This window comes from Podarcis pityusensis (genome assembly GCF_964106645.2).
Source record: "Podarcis pityusensis genome assembly, chromosome: 3".
Lineage (NCBI taxonomy): Eukaryota > Metazoa > Chordata > Lepidosauria > Squamata > Lacertidae > Podarcis > Podarcis pityusensis.
This window is the reverse complement of record NC_138026.1, coordinates 114,609,422-114,629,584: the sequence shown is the minus strand read 5'-3', so window position 1 is coordinate 114,629,584 and position 20,163 is coordinate 114,609,422. Positions and strand designations below refer to the sequence as shown.

Here is a 20,163-nt window from a genome sequence, read left to right as displayed (position 1 = left end):
TTTCTCTTTCTCTCTGAAAGACTCTTTTTGCCAGCAGAAAGTAACAAAACAAAAAAAGGAGTTGAGATTGAGAGCTTACTAATATGAATCTGCCTTGTTAAACTATCCACTGGCAATAGTGTGTGCAGAAACAAGCTCTTAATGGAGCTTTCTGGAGCTCGTTCAGGAAATTAATCAACTCTTGACAACATTAGGAAAGGTTGTTCAAATCTAAAGAAAGGACTTAACCACTCTGGTTATGAAAGCTGGAATTTAGTTGTCTTTATACAGATTTTTACCTTATCAAGGCCAGCAGTGTTAATACATTCTGAATGATTGGGGCATTCCTTTCTTGGTGTGTGTGTGTGTGTGTGTGTGTGTAAATCCTACCTCAGGCTAATTGGCTTATTTTCTTACATCTACAAGAGTGCCTTATTTCTCAAAATTGTAAGGAGCAATTGTTCATAGATATATATTTGGATATAAAAATATGGGTGGTGTGGTTGAAAATCACTTTTAGAAAACACGACAATAATAATACGATGGGTCGATTTATAGAATCATTACAGATTACCTTTGATTTTTCTGTTTGTTGGATTATTTTAGAGAGTTGTTCTTGGCTATCCTCTGCATTTCTGCATGTACCTGTATATATGTGGCACAGAAATGTCCCTACGGAAAATGTAGGGCTCTTTGGGTGCTGTGTGCCACCTGTCAGACGCTCAAGCAAGCCTTTTTCATCATCTTGTGATGATACCTTATCATATTCATGTACATGCATGTTTATGCATACCTGCACCGTAAAGCAAATACATACCATCCCTAACATACGATATAAGAATGTAAGCGCACGTGCAGATTTTCAGTAAAATAAAATAAAAATGTGCATGGGAATATAAAGAGATAACTTTCTTATCCTCACTTTTGGAGAACAGGAATAACCATATAATCGGTGATTTTTAAGATTATTCATTCATTGTTAATCTGGAAAAAGCAGCTTTTTCAGGGCCCTCTAAAAGAGAGAGAGTAACAAAAACAGAGAGGGAGAGGGAGTCTGAATTGCTCATAATTCATTATAGCTTCTTTTGCTTCTGATGGGACTGCTTGACATCGCTGATAAATTCGTTTTCCTGTTGAATGACAACATGCTATAAAGAGGAAGCTCTTTTGCTGTCTTGCGGTCGGGGTTGGACTGGCTTTATCTTGTTTGTCTTTTTAAAAAGCAAAAGAAAACTTTAAAAAAATGGGGTTACGTTTCATGCCATGCCCCTGTGGTGTGTCATCCCCCGAAGTTTATTTTATGGAAGGGTCTTAATGACATTAATGTAGTGCCTCTTATTCCTGAATGACTGCTGTTCAGAACACAACGGATAATCTTTTATTTAAAAATACCCATAGCACTGTTGCTGATTTTGGGAGTTGAGATAGCACAACTTTTCAGCTTTCCTGGTTTTTGTAATGTTTGGTCTGCTGTGTTCAAGGACAGTGCATGCCACGTGCCCCCTGCCTCTAAGCCTAGCTTCTACTTCTTCTAATTATCCTCTGCCAGTCAGTGTGGCCAGTATTGAGCTAGACAGGCCAGTTCTCTTGACTCAGTTTAAGGCAGCTGTCTGTGTTCCTACAAGGTTCCTGACCATTGTCTTCTTCTTTTCCTTTGACTACAGCCGAACCTATCGAAGCCATTCTCACGGATGACGAACCAGATCATGGTACGTTGGGAGTTCCAGAAGGGGACCACGACCTCCTTACATGTGGCCAGTGTCAGATGAACTTTCCTTTGGGGGACATCCTTATTTTTATTGAGCACAAACGGAAGCAATGCAATGGCAGTCTTTGCCTAGAGAAGGCTGTGGATAAGCCCCCTTCGCCCTCGCCGAGCGAGCTGCGAAAAGCATCCAATCCCGTGGAGGTTGGCGTCCAGGTCACACCCGAGGATGACGATTGTTTGTCAACGTCATCTAGAGGAATTTGCCCTAAACAGGAACATATAGCAGGTAAATCGAAGCGATGGGGGGGGGGGAGAGAATGGGAACGTGGGAGAAAGCACCAGCATGTTGTTGGGGGGGTTTCCTATTAGAAATCTAGAAGTTTAGTAAGAGGCCTGTTTTTCTGAAATTTCACCTGGTAGTTCACAAGATAAATATGTTCATGTCAAGTATGCACACACACACACACACACACCTTCCTAAAATCACAATTCCTGTGCTGCACCATTGAGTTAAGTTTCCAGCTGTTTTCTTTTCAACTTCCACACCTGTCCTTTTGACTCCTGCTGGCTGTTCCAGGTGTGGTCATCCAGAGAGTATATGAGGATTAGGTTCCCTGCCCCTCTGCCCAATAGCCTGTCTTTGTGTCTGCATTTCCACTGATGCCTTCCTACATACTTCAAGGTGGGAACATGCCATTGCAGCGTCATACTTCACAGTTGTGTTTTAATATGGTCACCCTGGTGTTGACACAAATGTTTTCTGCAGTAAACGTGGCGGGACAGAAGCAGGAAACGCTTCTAGCAGGAAACACGTGCTAGGGAGACCTGATTGGCAGCTGCCCCCTGCTTGTTTAAGGGATGTGGGTCTATCTACTGCATTTTATCTGCTTGTTGTGTGAAATGCCCGCTATAACCCCAACACAGCTGTGCAAAAATGATTCCTTTGTAAACTATACATTTGGACCATAGGGTCAGTCCTGGCCTCTTCCTCCTGGTTCAGTTATTCTTGTTCTCTTGGATCCAGAGATCCATGAGGTTTCCTTCCCCTCACTTCCATCTCCACAAATCCAGCCCCACACCATTAAGCAGCGATACAGAGAGGGATGGAAAAAGCTTGCTTGGCCTTCTAGTTGGAACTGTCTCTGAAGCCTGTGCTTTGTTAGTGCCAGCCTGTCAAGGCACAGTTGAAGCTGGGGAACCCCCACCCCCAAGTGTTTAGATAGCTAAAACCTCAGCCTGATCACAACGGTCTGTGCATGCAGTTTGTTCCAAGGTGCCAAAAAAACTCATTCGATTGCCACAGGCCTGCTCTATCATTTTTTAAATTTTTAATTGTAGCTGCTTTCCTCATGTCTGCTGGAGCCGGTTGCTTTCCTTTCTCTTCTTTTAATTATGGTGTGTGTGTGTGTGTGTGTGTGTGTGTGTGTGTGTGCGCAAACTCTGGCTTGCAAAGGGTGCATGTAGAGGAGGAAGGGTTAACTTCTCCCCCAGCCTCCGATCCATATTGGCTGTCACGGAGTGGGTTGTAATTAAAGGCAGCCCCTTGGCGAAGTGACACGGCTGACCTTGACTTTAAGATGCCATTTTCCACTGCCCAGGCCAGAGTAGAGAGGGCAGTTGCTGAGGCGCGCAGGCTCGCGTATTCGAAAAGTTTAAGGGCATGTTGGAAATTTCAAAAGGTTGGTTTGACGGGAGGAGGCCTGCTTCCTTGCAATCCTGCCTCTTCAGCCAAATGATAAATGCCCCCCCTCCCGCTGTCTCTTGTCTCTGATGTGGTTTTGACAGATGTATCTTGATTTTCTTCAGAGGCTTTACACCGCCACATGCCACCCATACAAATGTCCAAGGTGGATTGGCTTTCCCCCCCTGGGCAGTGGCACAAATCCCAATGCGTAATTAAACGGGGCGGGGGGGGGGAGAGAAAATAAAAGTAATGGATGTCGTTCCCTGCAGCTAATTATCTATCTATCTATCTATTATCTATCTATAATTGTAATTACTGGCAAAGCGCTTTAGCATTTGCATGTATGTGTGTGTTTCATAAAAATAAAATTAAGTGAAAATATGTTTGGAAGTTAATATGAGATCCGTTAATTCCGCCTGGCTAATAAGGGCACTATTCGTTGTTAGGATACAGTTGGCAAAAGGCGGCTATCCCTTTAAAGAGGAGGAGGAGGCTGCTTTTAAAAATATGCAGCATCAGAAATGACATAGATCTGTTAAGTAAAAGGGAAGGCTGGGAGAGTTAGCATAAAGTATCACTTGTGCTCTTGTTTTAATAGCCTAAGGGATATTGTGGTATTAGGAGAAGGACTGTGTGTAAATCACATGCTGTATTGCATCTCCCTGCCCCATCTGGCCTTATACACAATCTCTCTCTCTCTCTCTCTCTCTCTCTCTCTCTCTCTCTCTCTCTCTCTCTCTCTCAGGCTAAGTAAGGGTGCAGTTCAAACTCCAGTTAAATTGGCATAGTCCTGTCTAAAGTTGGTAGGGCTACAGCAGCATAAGTAGTCTGGCGTTTTCCCCATCTCAAATGTAGGAACAGAAGGACATTCTCAGTCCTCCCCCCCCCCCCCGACCTAAAATACGGTAATTAAAATAAACTTAATAGTTCTGGAACATAGTTGAGGCATCAAAATTTGTCACATTTTTGAAATTTTATCTTTCTAAACATTACAGTTCAGGTTCCAGGGCCGCTGAGATTGGAACTTAAGTGTCATTTGTGTGTACACAGGTTTTGCAGAGTCGGTTGTTTTCTTTAGTGGAATAGCGTGTGTCTGAGTGAGCAAGCATGGGAAACAGTGCTTAGATTTTATTGCCGAAATCGTTATTTTTCGTCAGAATTAGAACACAACGAACATTGAAAGTGATTGCCAACTTCAAAGCATCCAAAAAGCCACAATGTTTAAATCGTCCATTTGCAGTTTGCTGGAATTCTGAATTTGAATGAAGTTTTGTACTAAATGGCTTATATGGATAAATCACCACATACATTATTTTCTTCAGATCTGTTTTGTATGCATCTTTAGTAGATCTTGCATGTCCCCTCATGTTATTAAAACCTTGTACTTCCTCTGAACAAACAAAGAGGCAGAGCATAAATACTTTTTACTAGGCCAGCCAGATCCAAGTTTTCAGATTTTGTAGGATTCTTCTTCAGGTGTAAGTTTTCCAAAATAAGGCATAATGCAAATAAGCTATAGCTGCAAATTTTGGGTTTTTTGTTGGTTTTTTTGCTTTGCCTGAAGAAGAGTTCTGTGTGATATGAAGGCTCCCATCCACTGTTTTGTGGATACCAGCAACTTAGGTATTTTTAATTTCATTTATCTCTAATTTTTAGTATACACATTTTTTGCCCTTTTAAACTTCTAATTGTAATTCCTAAAAGCTTGGCTTGATTTGTTTGCATGTTAAAAATGTAAGTCAGCTTCTATTGTGAACTTCAGTTATCCGGCAATCACTATCTGTGTTCCACATTCTGTATTATGCATTATTTTGTGGTTGTCCCCTGCATAACCCCATGTCAGAATTGCTCTGCATAAGCAACACTCCCATTTATCCAAACTTCTGATTATCTTAGGCTTTGTGTGATCCTCACCACTTGAATAAATAAGGCTAGTCCTTTATGTGTATTGAAATTAAACAGCAAGGATGCTGATTGGGCAGGCTTTTTTATTTTTTAAAAATCAAAACTGCAGTGTGATTATCTTTATAGTATGTAGGTTAAGCTGCTGTAGCGTCATGTGAGGCTCTGACCATTACGTCACGTGCCATCCTTGTTCCGAACGGGAATGAGGTATGATTAGTGAGTCCGGCACTTTCCGGAAGGATTTTCAGATCTTTTGTGTACTGCAGGCTTGCTAAATCACCAAATATGGAGCAGCCCTTCTGTGATGTAATGTGGTATTTACATATTGAACAGCTTTGTATAAAAGACAGAAAGCAGTGTCTGTCAAGCAAGAATTAAGGTGTACGTGTGAGTGTGCGTGTGAAGGGGAAGCCCCAGCAAAAGACCCACACTGTATCTAGGTGTTCTAGATATATTGTTTGGTTCAAGATGTGACAGAAAGGCAAGAGGAGAGAGATGGCTTTTGTTTAATGCATTTCTACTGTTTTGCTGAACTTTGACGTGGGTTGCATTGCTGATGTGAACAAGCCATTGAATAAGTTGCTCACAGGTGCAGGATCAACATCCTACCAAAGGCTGGTGAACTCTGATTTGTGTCATCAGTCACTGGCGATTTGCTTTTCACCAAAGCGAAAACGCTTTTGCCTTCTTTCTATTAGTCCTTGCAGCAACTGGTAATATTGGTTTCCATTTTCGAGGAAACAAACTGAGGCTGGAGAGGCAAGAGATGTTCCCAAAGTCAGAATATGAGTTCAGAGAGGAGGAGGCATTTGAGTTCCGGTTTCCCAGTTCTATGTCTGTCATTTTTCCTATCCTGGGCTTAAGATTTGGGGGCACAATTGTAGTGATACTTGGCATTTGTACAGTGTTTTCAGAAATTCAGAGCTCTTCATGTTACTATGGTGAGATGCTTTCATCCATCTTCTCTCCTCAAATTGCTCAGAGAGCTGATTTCTAACATCTCAACATAAACACAGTATATACGCAAGGTAGAGCGACTGATCCAAAAATAGGATCATACCTCTTGCTTGCAAATTTAGAATAACTGCTGTCCCCTTCATCCTCGACAACACTTAGAATCCCTACTCTGTGTATAAGCGTTCATTGAAACTGCAGATAAAAATACATAATTTTTTTTAAAGACACACACACAAAATTGATTCATATTTATACCGTCTTTTTTTTTTTTAAAGGAAAAACATGAAAGGTGACTTGAGTGATTAAATACAATTGGCCCTAGAGTTTTGTCATAGCCTGTTGATTTTGCTTTGCTGATGGTTGTGGGATAGGCAGAATGGAACATTGTCCCAGCAGATGTATGGACTAGATGCACTTAGAACTACAGTTCATCCAGTAAAATTGACTGGCAGTAGATTTGAGGCAGACAAATTGCACAGTTAATTTTACAGAATTCTCTGCCACAAGGTGTGATGGCAGTCACTGGGATAGATGGCTTTCAAAAGGGATTAGACAAATTCATGGAAGAGGAAGAAGAGGAGCGGTCTCCCAGGGGCTATTAGCTTCGATGGTTAAATGAACCTCATATTCAGAGGAAATATGGCCCTGAATAACAGGAGCTGGGGGGGGGGCAGAGCAAGGGAGGGGTGTTGCCTTCAGGCTCTGCCCATAGGCGTCTTGGAGGCATCTACTTGGTCATTGTAGGAGGCACAGTATGCTGGGCCTGATGGACCTTTGGGTTGATCCAGCAGGGCTCCCTTTTGTGCCTTTCGTGCATATGCAAGAGTACTGTTGCAAGATTCTCTTCCAACGTATAGGATCTGTATGTATGATAGGTGATGTGGTGACTGTCTTTCACTGTTTCTTCCAGAGTTTATTAGAAAGTGAGAGTACCCAAAGAATTCTGGGTTTCTCTTTCTCAAGTGGAAAACAGTTTTCGTAAATCGTTGATACAGCCGGGGGTGGGGGATCAAATGTTGCTTCCTAACAATAATTATGATAATTCCTTCCCCCCCTTCTATAATCTCATTTCATTTTTCCCTGCCCAGGCATTTTAAGCGATTCCAAGACAAATTTTGACACAGCATTGAGCTAACGTTTCAGTATAAACTCAAGTGATGATAACCTCTCCATTCCCATTCTTTGAATTCCAAGTGAAATTAACATTTTCTCTCAGGCTGAGCTAAGGGTGGGGAACATTTCAGGGGGTTGATGGGACGCCAGAGAAAGGTGGCCACACACCCACACATTCCTTTTCCCCCCGTCTCTTGCTGTGCCAGTCCTGAAAAAGAAAAGACTAGCTGACCATGACATTTGGATGGATGGGCAGGTGCTGGAGTGGGTGGGGAATCCGGTGTTTTAGATAACTGTTGAAGAGATGATCTTTCATGATAAGTGTCTAGGAAAAAACAGGAGCAAAATCCTCCTTTGTAACAACGCAAGAGCAGGTCTAGTTAAGAATCCTGCAGTAAGGCGTTTATTGCCCTTTTTCATATTAAATACGGATACTCATTGAGCCATTTTCTAGTCAGTAAGCTTGTGTATTACAATAAAAGGCTGTTTTCTTAGGATAAATAATGCTTAGGGTTCACTGCTTTGAAACAGAAGAAACAAGCTACTGAGTCACTCTGCTGTGCAGTGAGATGATGCATCTTTTAACTCTCTCGTTCTAGATAGAGGAAAGCTAGAACTGTCATTGATGTGATATTTCAACAGCCCACATTGTACAAACGATAAATTCTCGCTTCCTCCCCCTCCCTGCCCGTTCCCTGAATATGTGCGTTCATTAACATCTAAGCATATGGGTTAACTTGTCCACAGGCTCTGGAGTGACACAGAATTTTTTAGTTGATGTTGATCTGTTGCAGCAGCAGCAGCAGCAGGAAAAAAAAATCTAACCAGAAAATTAATAGAATCTGTGTATCAAAAAGTGCATGCATCTGGCCCTTTAAAACCTCTTATAGCAATGTTTCGCAGCCACTGACCAGACTTTGATGATGTGTGGGGAAAGGTGTGGTAGACATATGTGGGCAAGAAGATAAATGCATAGCTAGGTAATCTTTCTCTATTAGCTTTTAAGAGCCTGTCCATTATATAAATTTGGGTGGCATATAGTGGTGGGGAAATAGGATTCTGTGCTTCAGCTATACCTAACTGGATTATGATATGCGTATGTGCACCTATATATTTAATTTGCGAATATGCATGGATCTTCTATATGCCGTACAAGAGAGGAGACCCCCTTTAAATCATGACACATATTTTTTGTAACCTTGCTTTCTATACAAACCCAGCCATACATTTCTCATGTCATAATCTATTGGGAAATTAACCCAGTTAAGTGTGATGTGCTTCCTGCAATTAGAAAGTAGGGGGTTTGTTTGCAGCCCCCCTACCGGCCGATATCTTCAATAAACAGACTAGGTGTAGAACTAACCCATTTGAGGTTATAATGTTGTGGTGTGCAAATGGAATTTTTTTAAATTTAGCAACTCTGAGAAATTGAGATATTTTAGCTTTCAGAAATTAAAAGTTGCAGTTTGGATGGGTAGGTGGGAAACAGCCCCAGTGCTAAGCCCCAGCCATTAGCTGATCTTGCTCAATTCAGAAGGACACAGAAGATTGTTTTAAGCTGAAAAAATTTGGAGGGATTTCCCAACGGCAAAAGGAATGCTTCCTGGATCACACCATGTGAGCAGCATTTGTAAATAAGACACAGGAAAGGTTGTAAACTGGCAGGCTGGCTGCTGTTGTTTTTTGGTCAAAGCACAATGTCAGAGCGAGTCTTTCCAAGACAAATTGTAAATAGAACCGTCACAACAATTGCACGACTGAGCTACAGAAGTGTCTGCCTTTCTCTGGCTGGACCGTTGTCAGAAGACTTTGGAGAAGCTTAATTAAACCCAGAGGCTTGTTTGGATGTGAAATTTTACTTCTGTCAAGCAAAGAAAAACCATGCTATGTTGCAGACGACCCCAAAGTTCTTCTGATTTGCACGTACAAGAGGGGAGCAGTTTTGGAGCGAGATGTATGTGTGATATAATTGGCATGTGTGTGCTTCCCCACGTTTGTTTCTCAAGTTGCAATTTGGGAGACAGCTCCACGTGTCTCGTGTTCATCCTTTGTATATGGGAACAGCAGGTGGGGGGGGGGAATTGTACTGGTTTTTCTCCACCCTCTCCATTCCAGATGATTGATGCAAAAATCAGCTGTTACTTCAAACATATATATGGGATCTCTTTTTTTCTATACCACTTCCAAAGTATGCATGTATGTGTGAGTGTGTATCTATATTTATTGTGTGTGAATAAACAATAACAGCATGCAGAGAAGTTTCCTTCTGATTGAGCATAAGTATTTCAAAGCAGCCTCCACATGGGCTGAAGATCCTCAAATTAACACAATTTCTTCTCTCACAAGAGTATCGTTCAGCATAAGGGATTATGAATACCGTCATTTTTTCTTTCTCGTTTGAGTGTCTGGCATTTAATTGTTGCACAGCCAATGAATCGAAATAGACCTGGATGCAAATCAGATAGATCTGTCTATTTATCCATTTATCCACATTTCAGTTTCCAGTCATTATATACAGTGCTTTTTTTTTCTAAAAAAAATGTTTAGGGGCCCTCTCATTTTCCTACTCATATTGAAATACTGCCCCTCAATGAGGCCGAACTTAGATTCACAAAATGTTTAGCGGTATGTGTACCCCTGTGTACTCCCAGAAAAAAGCACTGATTATATATATCTATATCTGTATCAGCTCCAAAATAATTTAATAAATGCAAGGCCTTGTGCGGCTGGACTTGCTTAGACAATAAAAATATTGATTTATGGGGGCTCAGCAGGGACACTGGAGGAAGGGAGGTTTGTGTGTGTGTCTGTGTGTGTCGTGGGGGGGGGGCAAGTAGAGTACCAATGAATAAACAAAATATTTTAGATCAAAATGAAGAGGAAGGAAATAATTCTTTCATGCAGGCTTCTAATATTGTGAAACAGACTGAAACTATTTCAGCTTTGTGAAATGCCAAGAACCCGCATTCTTTGTGTGAGCCTTTCGAACACAAAACGAGAACCAAAGTGACATAATAATTTCAGACAGTGTATGTGAAATATGCATGCGTTTGTCACTTAGAATATGCAGAATCTTTCGGACAAAATTCACTTTTCAGACCTCATTCAGTTTGATACAATATTGTACAGCAAAACCAACTTCTCCCCCCCCCCCACAAGCTGCAGTTGGAGTGACCAAAAAGAATATGGCATTTTGCTATATTAAAGTAATAGTAGAATTAATACATTCTCCTATGTAACAATAATAGGGTTTTTTGGGGGGGAGGGGCAATCTTTTAAGTAGCATTGCTGTGAGAATGAGTGCTTTGTTTATGCATGTTTAACTGATGGGGTTCATGTTTGAATATAGAATCTCACAGAGCAATTCTAACTGGGGTGTGGCGGGAAAGGGATTCTTTACTGCATCCTCAGCCCTACCTGCCAAGGTGGAACCCCCCCCCCCATTTTCATTGCATCATGCACAGAGGTGCATATTGGGTCCCTCATCAGGAAAGTGTTGGCTTTCAGTCCAGTAGATCCAGCTCTACTCCTTGTATGCTCTGTCCTCAAAATTCCCCATTTTAGGGCTTTTCCCTAGCTACTGCTGGCAATTGCATGTGCTCCAATGTGGTGTCATGTAGGGGGGTGCCTTTGTTGTGGTGAAACTCCCCCTGTTGGCAGAGCCCAGCTGGATCAGGCGCTATGATTACAGGCAACTCCGTTTCTGCAGGGGTTGCGTTCTGGGTCAAAGTGCTTCGGTGGAAAACACATAAGCCCCGCCCCCATTCCGCCCCCCCCCATTGTGCCCCCATTCTTCCCGGTCCAAAATGACATATGCGTTGGCAGTCATGCTTCAGTTGGACATGCCTAAAATTGTCACTACCTGTACTCTGCTCAAGATTGCATTACACAGGAAGAAACCCTGGTTTGTATACTCTATAGGAAGGCACCTTGCTCATTCAACCTCCCTCATGAGCGTACCTGTATATACACGGTGCTGGTAATGTGTGAAGAGGCCCTGTAAAAGTCTTTCAGATTTTCTCCTTATTGCCTGGAAAAATCTACATTTTGTATTGTGTACAATGTGCTCGTCCAGTTTTGTTCGCTTTGGTCATACTGCTATATCAGATTGTGGAGTAAATAAGATTAGGAATGTCTTTTGTAAATAATATCAGGGAACATGAGCTCAGCCAATAGTACTTCATTAATTTTCATTTAAAATTGATTTTCCTTGTCCTCTTTTCCAAAAAGTCTCGTTCAGATGAGCATATAAACTTCTAAGTTTTATAGTTCAATCAGTGAATAACTTGATCCATGTCTGTTACATCAGTCTTATGTTACTGCTTAGATTTTTTTTTTTTTTGACAGGATCCTAGAACAGTTGGTATTTCATAGGACTATGAGCTCTCTAACTACAGGTTTTCATATATGTATACTGTGCTTACAGATTAAACACATAGGAATAGCTACTATATGCAGGAGTGTTTTGTATGCTGCAGTTCTAATGAAGTGCAAAAGTGTTTGGCAGAGAATTCATCATCCTGAGAACCTTGCTTTTAATTTTTCTAAGCAAAATCATACACACAAAAAGAAAAACAAGTTTCTAGCCTGTGAAGATTTGAAGATAGGTGTGAAATCTCAGAAGCTGGGGAAGGAGGAGCCAGAAGAGAATTTCCAGTGACCAGGTCTTAGCTCTCTATAGGTCCTTGTGGCTGCAAAATGAAAGTAGATACGCAAAGTTGCTATTTCTGCATAGGTTATATGCTATTGAGACTAGGCTACCTATGTACTGTTTGGAATTTTACATCCTGCATACTTGAGAATTGTAAGTGTTGAAGGATGGTGCATGTGAGGAAATATTTGCTCTTTTGCCACTTGTGAAGCCAACTGAATTGTTCACATCACAGTGAGCAGATAGTAAAACATGGATGTACAGAAATATAAACCCATGTTTTTGGGGACATACTTTCAGGAGGGTTGCCAATGTGTGTTTCTGTGCCTGTCATAACTGAAGGGATATGTAGGCCCACTTCCTATTTAGATGTCCTGGTCAGAAGATATCTCTGCTCCTCTTTCTGCTCCTAGAGCAGCCTTACCATACCATCCTTCCTTTAAGGCTTGCATCACCTTCCCTTTCATGTCTTCTCCACTTGGAACTCAAAGTTCTACCTCTACCTCCCCTCATCAATCTTCCCTCATAGATTTACCGCCTTCCTCTTTTAGAAGGAAGACTGGTCTATTCCCTCCCTAGGGTTAAGCAACTAGGACAAATGTTGCATCTGCCCAGTAGATGATTTAGCCTAGTGGCGGGAAGAAGTTAGGTGCATTTTCTTTCCTCAGGGAGGAGCTGTCTACTCCCCCTCTCAAAACACATTTCTGTTTCAGATGGCATACAGTGGTACCTCAGGTTAAGGACTTAATTCTTTCCGGAGGTCTGTTCTTAACCTGAAACTGTTCTTAACCTGAGACACCACTTTAGCTAATGGGGCCTCCCGCTGCCATTGTGCCGCCGCCACGCAATTTCTGTTCTTATCCTGAAGCAAAGTTCTTAACCTGAGGTACTATTTCTGGGTTAGTGGAGTCTGTAACCTGAAGCGTATGTAACCTGAGGTATCACTGTGTGTCTGGTGACCCTTACTGAATCTGGGCTCATCATTTGGTTAAGAATAAAATAGGCATCTCATCTCCCACTGCATTAAAAACCAAAGGGAACGAACCTTTTGTTGATAAAGTTGCTATAGATATTATGAGGTAGAAGAAAGTAACAACAAGGGCTCATAAAAATATACTGACTTCGTTTTTCGAAAAGCAATTTAATCTTGAATGTATCCCAAAGTGAGCCTTAGCATCATTCTGTTTATTTTCCCTGTCCCTGAAATCTTTGTCTCTGTGTTTCAAATGATACACTGCAACATTGCAATGGTGTGTGCCTGTGCTTGCTGGGGAAGGGGTGCTTCTCTCCAGGACCAAACCAATGCCACTGGGCATTGTCGGGGTGCTCATCTATATGAGCGAACTACCCTGGGCTGAGGTGTCTCACCCTTGCTAGCTTGGTCGTTGATAAAATCCTGCCAAGTGGTAAGCAGGGTTTTGTGAACCAACAGGTGCAGATGTGTGGTTAAAAGTGGGATAGAAAGTGTTGCAAAATGGCTGTCTTTGCTCAAGTTTTAAACAGAACTGAAGGCACATCTTTGTGTTGAAGCTCCTACCTTTGGAGGGAGAGAGAGAAGAGCTCCTTTTTCTCCATGCCAACCTAGTTTTGATGTTGTCTGAATTAGGAACATCTTCCTGCTATTTCCCAGCCCATTTTAGTATGCAAACGTGCTCCTGATGAGGTGTGGTGGAGTTTGCTAGGCAGCCTTTTCCTCTGCTCCTCCTGCATTTTAAAAACTTATTTCAGGGAGGTGTGTTTTGCTTCCCTCTGTGGGGTGAGCCACCCCTTGCCAGCCCCTGAGCACATTCCTCATTCTGAGGTGGTGTTGAGTCAGGTTGGTGAGGGCAAGGTTTGAGGTATGCGTGTGTGTGTCTGTTTGTGGCGCGGGAAGGTTAGTCCCGATCCCTGCGGGGAATATGTGTTCTTCATTTGCCTTTACAATTGGAGCACCTCAGAGTGGCTTTCGGGTATGAGCTCAGATGGGCGCATGTAAATAATCTGTCAGATGCAACCCAAGGAATATTAATGTCCCTTCACCACCACACTATAATAAAGCTGTACACAGCAGGCTTAATATGGAGGCAGTCTGGGGAATTGTAGAAGACTTAGGTAGCCTAGAGAGAATGACAGCAGTGGGGGAAAAATGTTCAATATGCCAGATTTTCCACAGGGTTGTTTTCTGTGATCTGAGATAAAATGAAAACACCCCCTTTTTATTTTTCATCCAATTTTATATAAGAATAAGACCTTTTCTCTCTCCTGTTCCCCACCCCTTCCTTTACATTTTAAACAAATGAATATAAAGATGGAGAGAGATAATGTGAGGATGGCGTGATGAGAAATACCTTCCTGTTACTTGTTGAAATCTTTCGTTTTGTTCAAGAATGGCCACACATTAATTCTTAAAGGCAACAGCAGCCCCTTCATCTGATTGAAACAAAGGAAACACAGTTAACATATGCTATGTTCTGCATTCTCTTTTGCTCACTGCCAAAAAAAGAAGCAACCTGGTCCTTACATTCGGAGTTGGTTCTCTGTTGTCTTGAGGTTTACAACAAAGCTAAATCAAAATGTATATTTGGGGAGGGGCTGTTCTGACACCCACCCACTTTTAAAATAATGCATTCATTTAGCAGAAGCAACAGCTGTCAAAGTTTAGTAAAATGTACAGTACAGAGGAGACAAAGAAGAAAGTGCCTTCCCCTTTAACAACTATATGCATTTTCTAATGGTGGAAAGAAATGAGTTGTCAGTAAGATGTTGAATTTGAAGTTTTCAGACTGCATGGAGGTATCCGTTCTCTTCCCTAGAGAACCAGACTAAATAGTCTGATGCAATCACAGTGGGAGCTTTACCTGTACAGATTGCTGTTTAAACAAATACACTTTTCTATATTGAATGAATATATGTAAACCAAGTTTGGATCAGGTGTTATCTATATATTTTATCATCTATAACCATATCTGTATCTGTTTACCCCTTGACTATGCAGATTGAATATCATGTTTTTCAGTTGAGATAACAAAATAGCAGCCTTAGCATCAAGAAAGCAATCGGATCTTAATCTTTCTGTGAGATTGCCATTGAGGAGAAGCTCCTTTAGAGTGTGCTGCTTGTTTTGCAGATAGGCATTGTCAGTGTGTTATTTTGCTACAAATTGGCACCACTCCTTGAATTCACCCTGGAATAGTTGAACGTTGAACATGATGACGAAGGGATATCCGGGGAGAGCTGGTCAGTTATAAACAATGAGCTCTTGTTTATATGCTCTCAGTTCTTTAATGCCACTGCGGAATGGTTACACCGACAATTTGATCTTAGAGCTAGAATTTTTTTTTTTTTAAAAAAAGCACACACAACATGATTCAAAAGCTCAGTTAAATTGGCCCTTCACTCCAACACCAACAATTATTTTTAAACAATAACAGAAGTCCGAAATAGCATTCTAGGTTCTGTTTTAAGAAATGCAAGTACTGGGGTCTTTGTTTGCCCGAGAGCTTGAATTTTGGGTTGGTAGCTTCAGTTGGGTTTAATTAGCAAGGTAAAACGTAATTAGTATTGCAAGCTTTAAGTGATGAATTGATGTGATTAATCAATGATAGCTTTAATCACAGATTAAAATTCCCGCCAGTTAATAAGATGGCTAGCAAAAATGTACAGGGCTTATGAATGGCTGATTACTTGTAGCCCACACAGATGAACTTGGTCTATTCCACACCAAATTTGATTAAAAAACCCCAACAACTTGAAAGATTGAGTTTCTTTTCTTTCACCTTGTATCGAAAGTAAGCCAATAGTTTCTCTTTCAGAATGAAAAATCTAAAGCCTTTTTCCTAATGGTAAGAACTATGGGCAACTGAAGTAGACGGTGCTTAGCTGAAATCAGTATCAATATTTCTGCTGAAGAAGGGCTCCCCCCCCTTTTCCTTTTCCTTTTTCAAACAAATACTAGTGAGACTTGAACTGCTATTTTTTTTTTTAACTTTACTTTGGTTCCAAGGCATTAGTGTTAATTCTATTCCATTTCTCCAAATCGGATGAAAAGTAAAATAGAAGAAAATACAGTTTCTTTTCTAACAGGAGTGTTGACTATGTCACACTAAAGAGAAATTGCCCACTGTCTTCAGGGGATTTCTCACAAAAGCATCATCAAGCTTTTTTTAAAACAACAACAACAATATTAAGAATGGACTTTTTTGTTTTTAGAAATCCCAGATAATGAATATATATATATATATATATATATATATATATAGCCTTTATTGTTTTCCAGCACTAAGCACAATATTTACAAAATAAAATAGGCAGCTTGACAATATTTCATGTATTTTATATTTCACATACGGAACCATTTTATAGATCACAGTTTAGCAGCTGACGAAATGTGGCAAGGCAGGTGAAACGTGAGGTCCCTTTCAATAAATAAATAAGTTGGACTATGCAAGACAGTCTACCCCTGACATACAGAGATTCATATTTGTTTCTCATTGGAGCTACTCAGGAAAGTGTTAAATATTTGTATATTATTATTATTATTATTATTATTTATAATTACCACACTGTTAGTTAGGATGGTGACATTTTAAGTCTTAAACTTGCATTTTCAGTGACTGGCAAGAATCTCTGTGTTGTGGAAGAGTGAGTTGGTCTTCTCCCTTTCTGCGTTTTATGTGCAGCATACCACGTGTGTGACACTGTTTCTTCACAAGGCTGCCTGATTTGTATAGTTCCCCCTCCCCATCAAAGAATGGAAGAAGACGTCACAAACCTTCCTCGTGTTCCTCCTCGAGAGGTCCGGAGGGTGGCAACACGAGAACAGGCCTTCTTTGCAGTGGCTCCCTGTTTGTGGAATGCTCTCCCCAGGGAAGTTCACCTGGCACCTTTGATTTATTTGATTTGATTGACATCCTATGCCCTTTTAAAATGTGGGGTTTGGGGGGGGGGGGTTATTGGGTTGTTTTTTTTAAAAAAATTGATTATGTATTTTGTGGCTTTATATTTCGAATTTTTCTGTGAACTGCCCTGAGACCTCTGGGTATAGGGCGGTATATAAACTCAACAACAAAACAGCTGATTATCTGTGTGATTGGGCCACACAGTGTGCCTGTTCCCTCTCCTCTACCTCAAGAAACTACCACCAGTAGCCTGGTGAAATGTACAAACCAGGTCTCAGTTTTGGCAGGCAGAGGCTGTGGAGCCAAGAGGAGAGATTAACAAGGGACAAATGCGCGAAAAAGCTCATTTGCGTATATATTCAGGCTTCCTTTCTGCTGAGGCTGAGGATTAAAAAGTTAGTCTGAAGGGTTTGTCATGGAAAAGGAAGGTTTTGAAGAGGGATTTGAAGGAGGTAGCATGAGACATAGCAGCAGGTTAAATGAGTCCTGAGAGGGAGTTTCAAATCAGATAGATGATGAATCTGAAATATTTTCAGTACTTTGAAGGCCTAAAATAACCCCCTCCAACCTGGTGCGCTTGAGATAGTTTTGGATTCCATCAACCCCAAAATGGTAGTGCAAAACCATCTTAAGGGTTGTGATGATTTGACCTAAACCATTCCTATCCCTTGTTATTACAGTTCTTTGTTTTATTTTGTTTTGTCCTAAGGCGGCTCCATAAAATAGCTCTTTGTCGACTGCACACGTATTCCAGTAATAATGCCTTTTTTTTTGCATCATAAGCATATGGTACCTCCTAAAGACTTACTGAGAAGTGTTACTATTTGGTAATAAACTGTACATCATTTTATTTACTGATAGGTTTTGTGTACCGTTAAGTGAGGCGGCTTGGGGAGAGGTAAGAGGTGGTCAATAAAGAAAAATTAAATTCTTATAAAAATACTCATGGATCTTTGAAAACAACTGATGTCCCTTTTAAATTGCTGCATTTTGAGGATCTTCAAAGGGGATGGTGTTTCTTCTGATCTTAGAGCTTGTGTGACTGGTAAAAAAAAAAAAGGAAAAGGGGGGAACAAGACCTAGTCTACATATAAGTTGATGGCTTTAACAAGTTAGTACAGGCACATGCTTATTTGTACCAATAGATATTTTTTTTCAAAATTCTGTATGAAAAATAATTTGCTCACTCACAGCAGATGCTGTTGTTTGTCTGCCTTTTGCATTTCGATGATGTCCAAGGTTTAATCATTGTGCCTTGGCCTTTTTCTATTTGGGCTGTTTATTTGTTAAATTTGTACTGCAACTTTTGGTATGTTGTGTTCCAGGCGACCACACCTCGACAATTGGCAAGGGAGGGAGGCTGGGGCTTGTAACATGTTTTACTTGTGCACTTGAATATGTCATACATGCACCTCCAAAAACTGTTTGTTTTCCTCTGGTTTCCAGGGAACCAATGTAGGCAAAAAACCCCCCATTTGTTATTTAGTGCACGATTCATCTTTCTGCCTTTTTTCCTTCTTTGCAAGTTTCTGTAGATGCGAACATTTGCTTGAAAGGGCCAAACTAAGATTTGATCACTTAGTAATTGTGTGAATCATTATTTTTAGAAAGAGCAACATCACAGTTCTAACCATGCCTGCTCAGAAGTAAGTCTTATTGAATTCAGTGGAGCTTACTGATTGCAGACTAAATATCAAGTGTGGTTTAGATCTTATCAGAGAAGATGGAAAGGCTTTAACTCTTGACCTAATTGCACCTGCTATTTGCATTGGAAGGAAAGCTTCCATTCATCAGTGGGAACGTTGCTTCCAAATCTAATAGCAGAAGCAGGGCCCCCAACCTAGACTATATGACCACAGTGGAATACAAAGGGCTAAAGCCCCCTTTTTGCCTCTCTAAGGGTCCCAATCCAGATCAGACCCTGGACAGTTGTTGCTTACTCTAAAAGAAACCATTAAATCAGTTCCTAAGTGGATCAATTGTGCCACCTCTGCTTTGGCTGAAAGTGTTTGGTTGTTCCTTGCTAAAAAAAAATAGACACAGGAGGGCATATTAATAGGACTAGTCATTCTTTGCCCTGTGCATGTTCCCCAGCCCTTCACCATAACTAGGAAAATAATTTATGCAAAAAAGCCAACAACTGCAGAATATACCATGCAATGTTTGCATAATTTATACAGGTGACTAGTATTTACTTTTTCTTGTTACAGATTTTTTAAAGAAGTTTATTTCACACATAAGACTTTCTGCCATGTGTATCATGCATGTAACGTGCAATATTGGAAGCAGCCCAGAGTTAGGAAGTGAAGTGTTCAAAAGGGATGTGACGTGAAGACAGCTTGAGCAATTTTGCCTTCAAGAGCCATCGCCAGGCATCTCCCTGCTAGTGTCTAAACTTTTGTTTTTAATCCGATTTCGATTTACTCTGTCACATTCCATATCCACCCTCCTCCTGCCTGACTCATGTAAAGTAATGTTAGTGTCAAAAAGAATTGGTCCAAACTGGAAACCTGTAGCTGATACAGATGTCTGTTGATGGCGCCTTTCACGCAGTCCTGAATCCTAGTCTTTCTAATAAACATTAAGATGTGATGAGTTAGCGAAGGACGTGTCGAGGAGAAAGACAGTCTAGGAAGTAAAGATGGCCAGGATTGTGGTATTCTCAGAGACCGTAAGTAATGATTAGCTATTGGGATACTGTACTTGGAAAGAGTTGGAGAACATGAAATTATATGGCTTTGCAAGAAGCTGACAATGACAGTTCACCTTGAAGGCAGATGACTTTACCTTTTCTTAGAAAACCCAAGTACTCAAGATGTTTTCCTAATGTCACAGTTATCTCAAGACAAAGCAGCGGTATAAGCCACTGTGGTCCTTCTCTCAACAGCACCTATTATCTTCATGGCACATATTCAGACATCTTTTTAATCAGGAGGGCATATTTGCAAACCAAACACATTAAACTGGAAAGGTGTAAAAGTGGGGAAGAGGGAGGGGATTTACAACTAGTTACTACTAGTTGTAAAACTGGGGGTGGATTGGGTTGAGAGGGTTGTGAAAATTTGCGTTTGTTGTATGCTTTATTCTGTAGGATCAGGTGGCTTGCAATAACACACACACACACACACACACACACACACACACACACACAGCATATGTGTGTGTGTGTGTAAGTATGTCAGTGGTACCCAGTGGTGAATGACTGCTGGTGGAAGGAATGTGTTGTCCGAATGGAGAGGGGCGGTTTTTGAGTGCCCCCCTTTTCCCCTGCAGTGCCCGGCACCCTCCT

At 41.0% G+C, this 20,163-nt stretch overlaps 1 protein-coding gene across 3 annotated transcripts in view; it reads left to right on the top strand.

Moving 5' to 3' along the window:
• The window catches only part of BCL11A (BCL11 transcription factor A), a 251,485-nt gene that overhangs the window by 102,018 nt on the left and 129,304 nt on the right, over positions 1–20,163 (top strand). For all 3 annotated transcript variants that reach the window (XM_081000940.1, XM_081000939.1, XM_081000938.1), the window contains one exon: positions 1,644–1,973. In XM_081000940.1, coding sequence (XP_080857066.1) covers positions 1,644–1,973 — 330 coding nt within the window. The remainder of the gene's footprint in view (positions 1–1,643; positions 1,974–20,163) is intronic.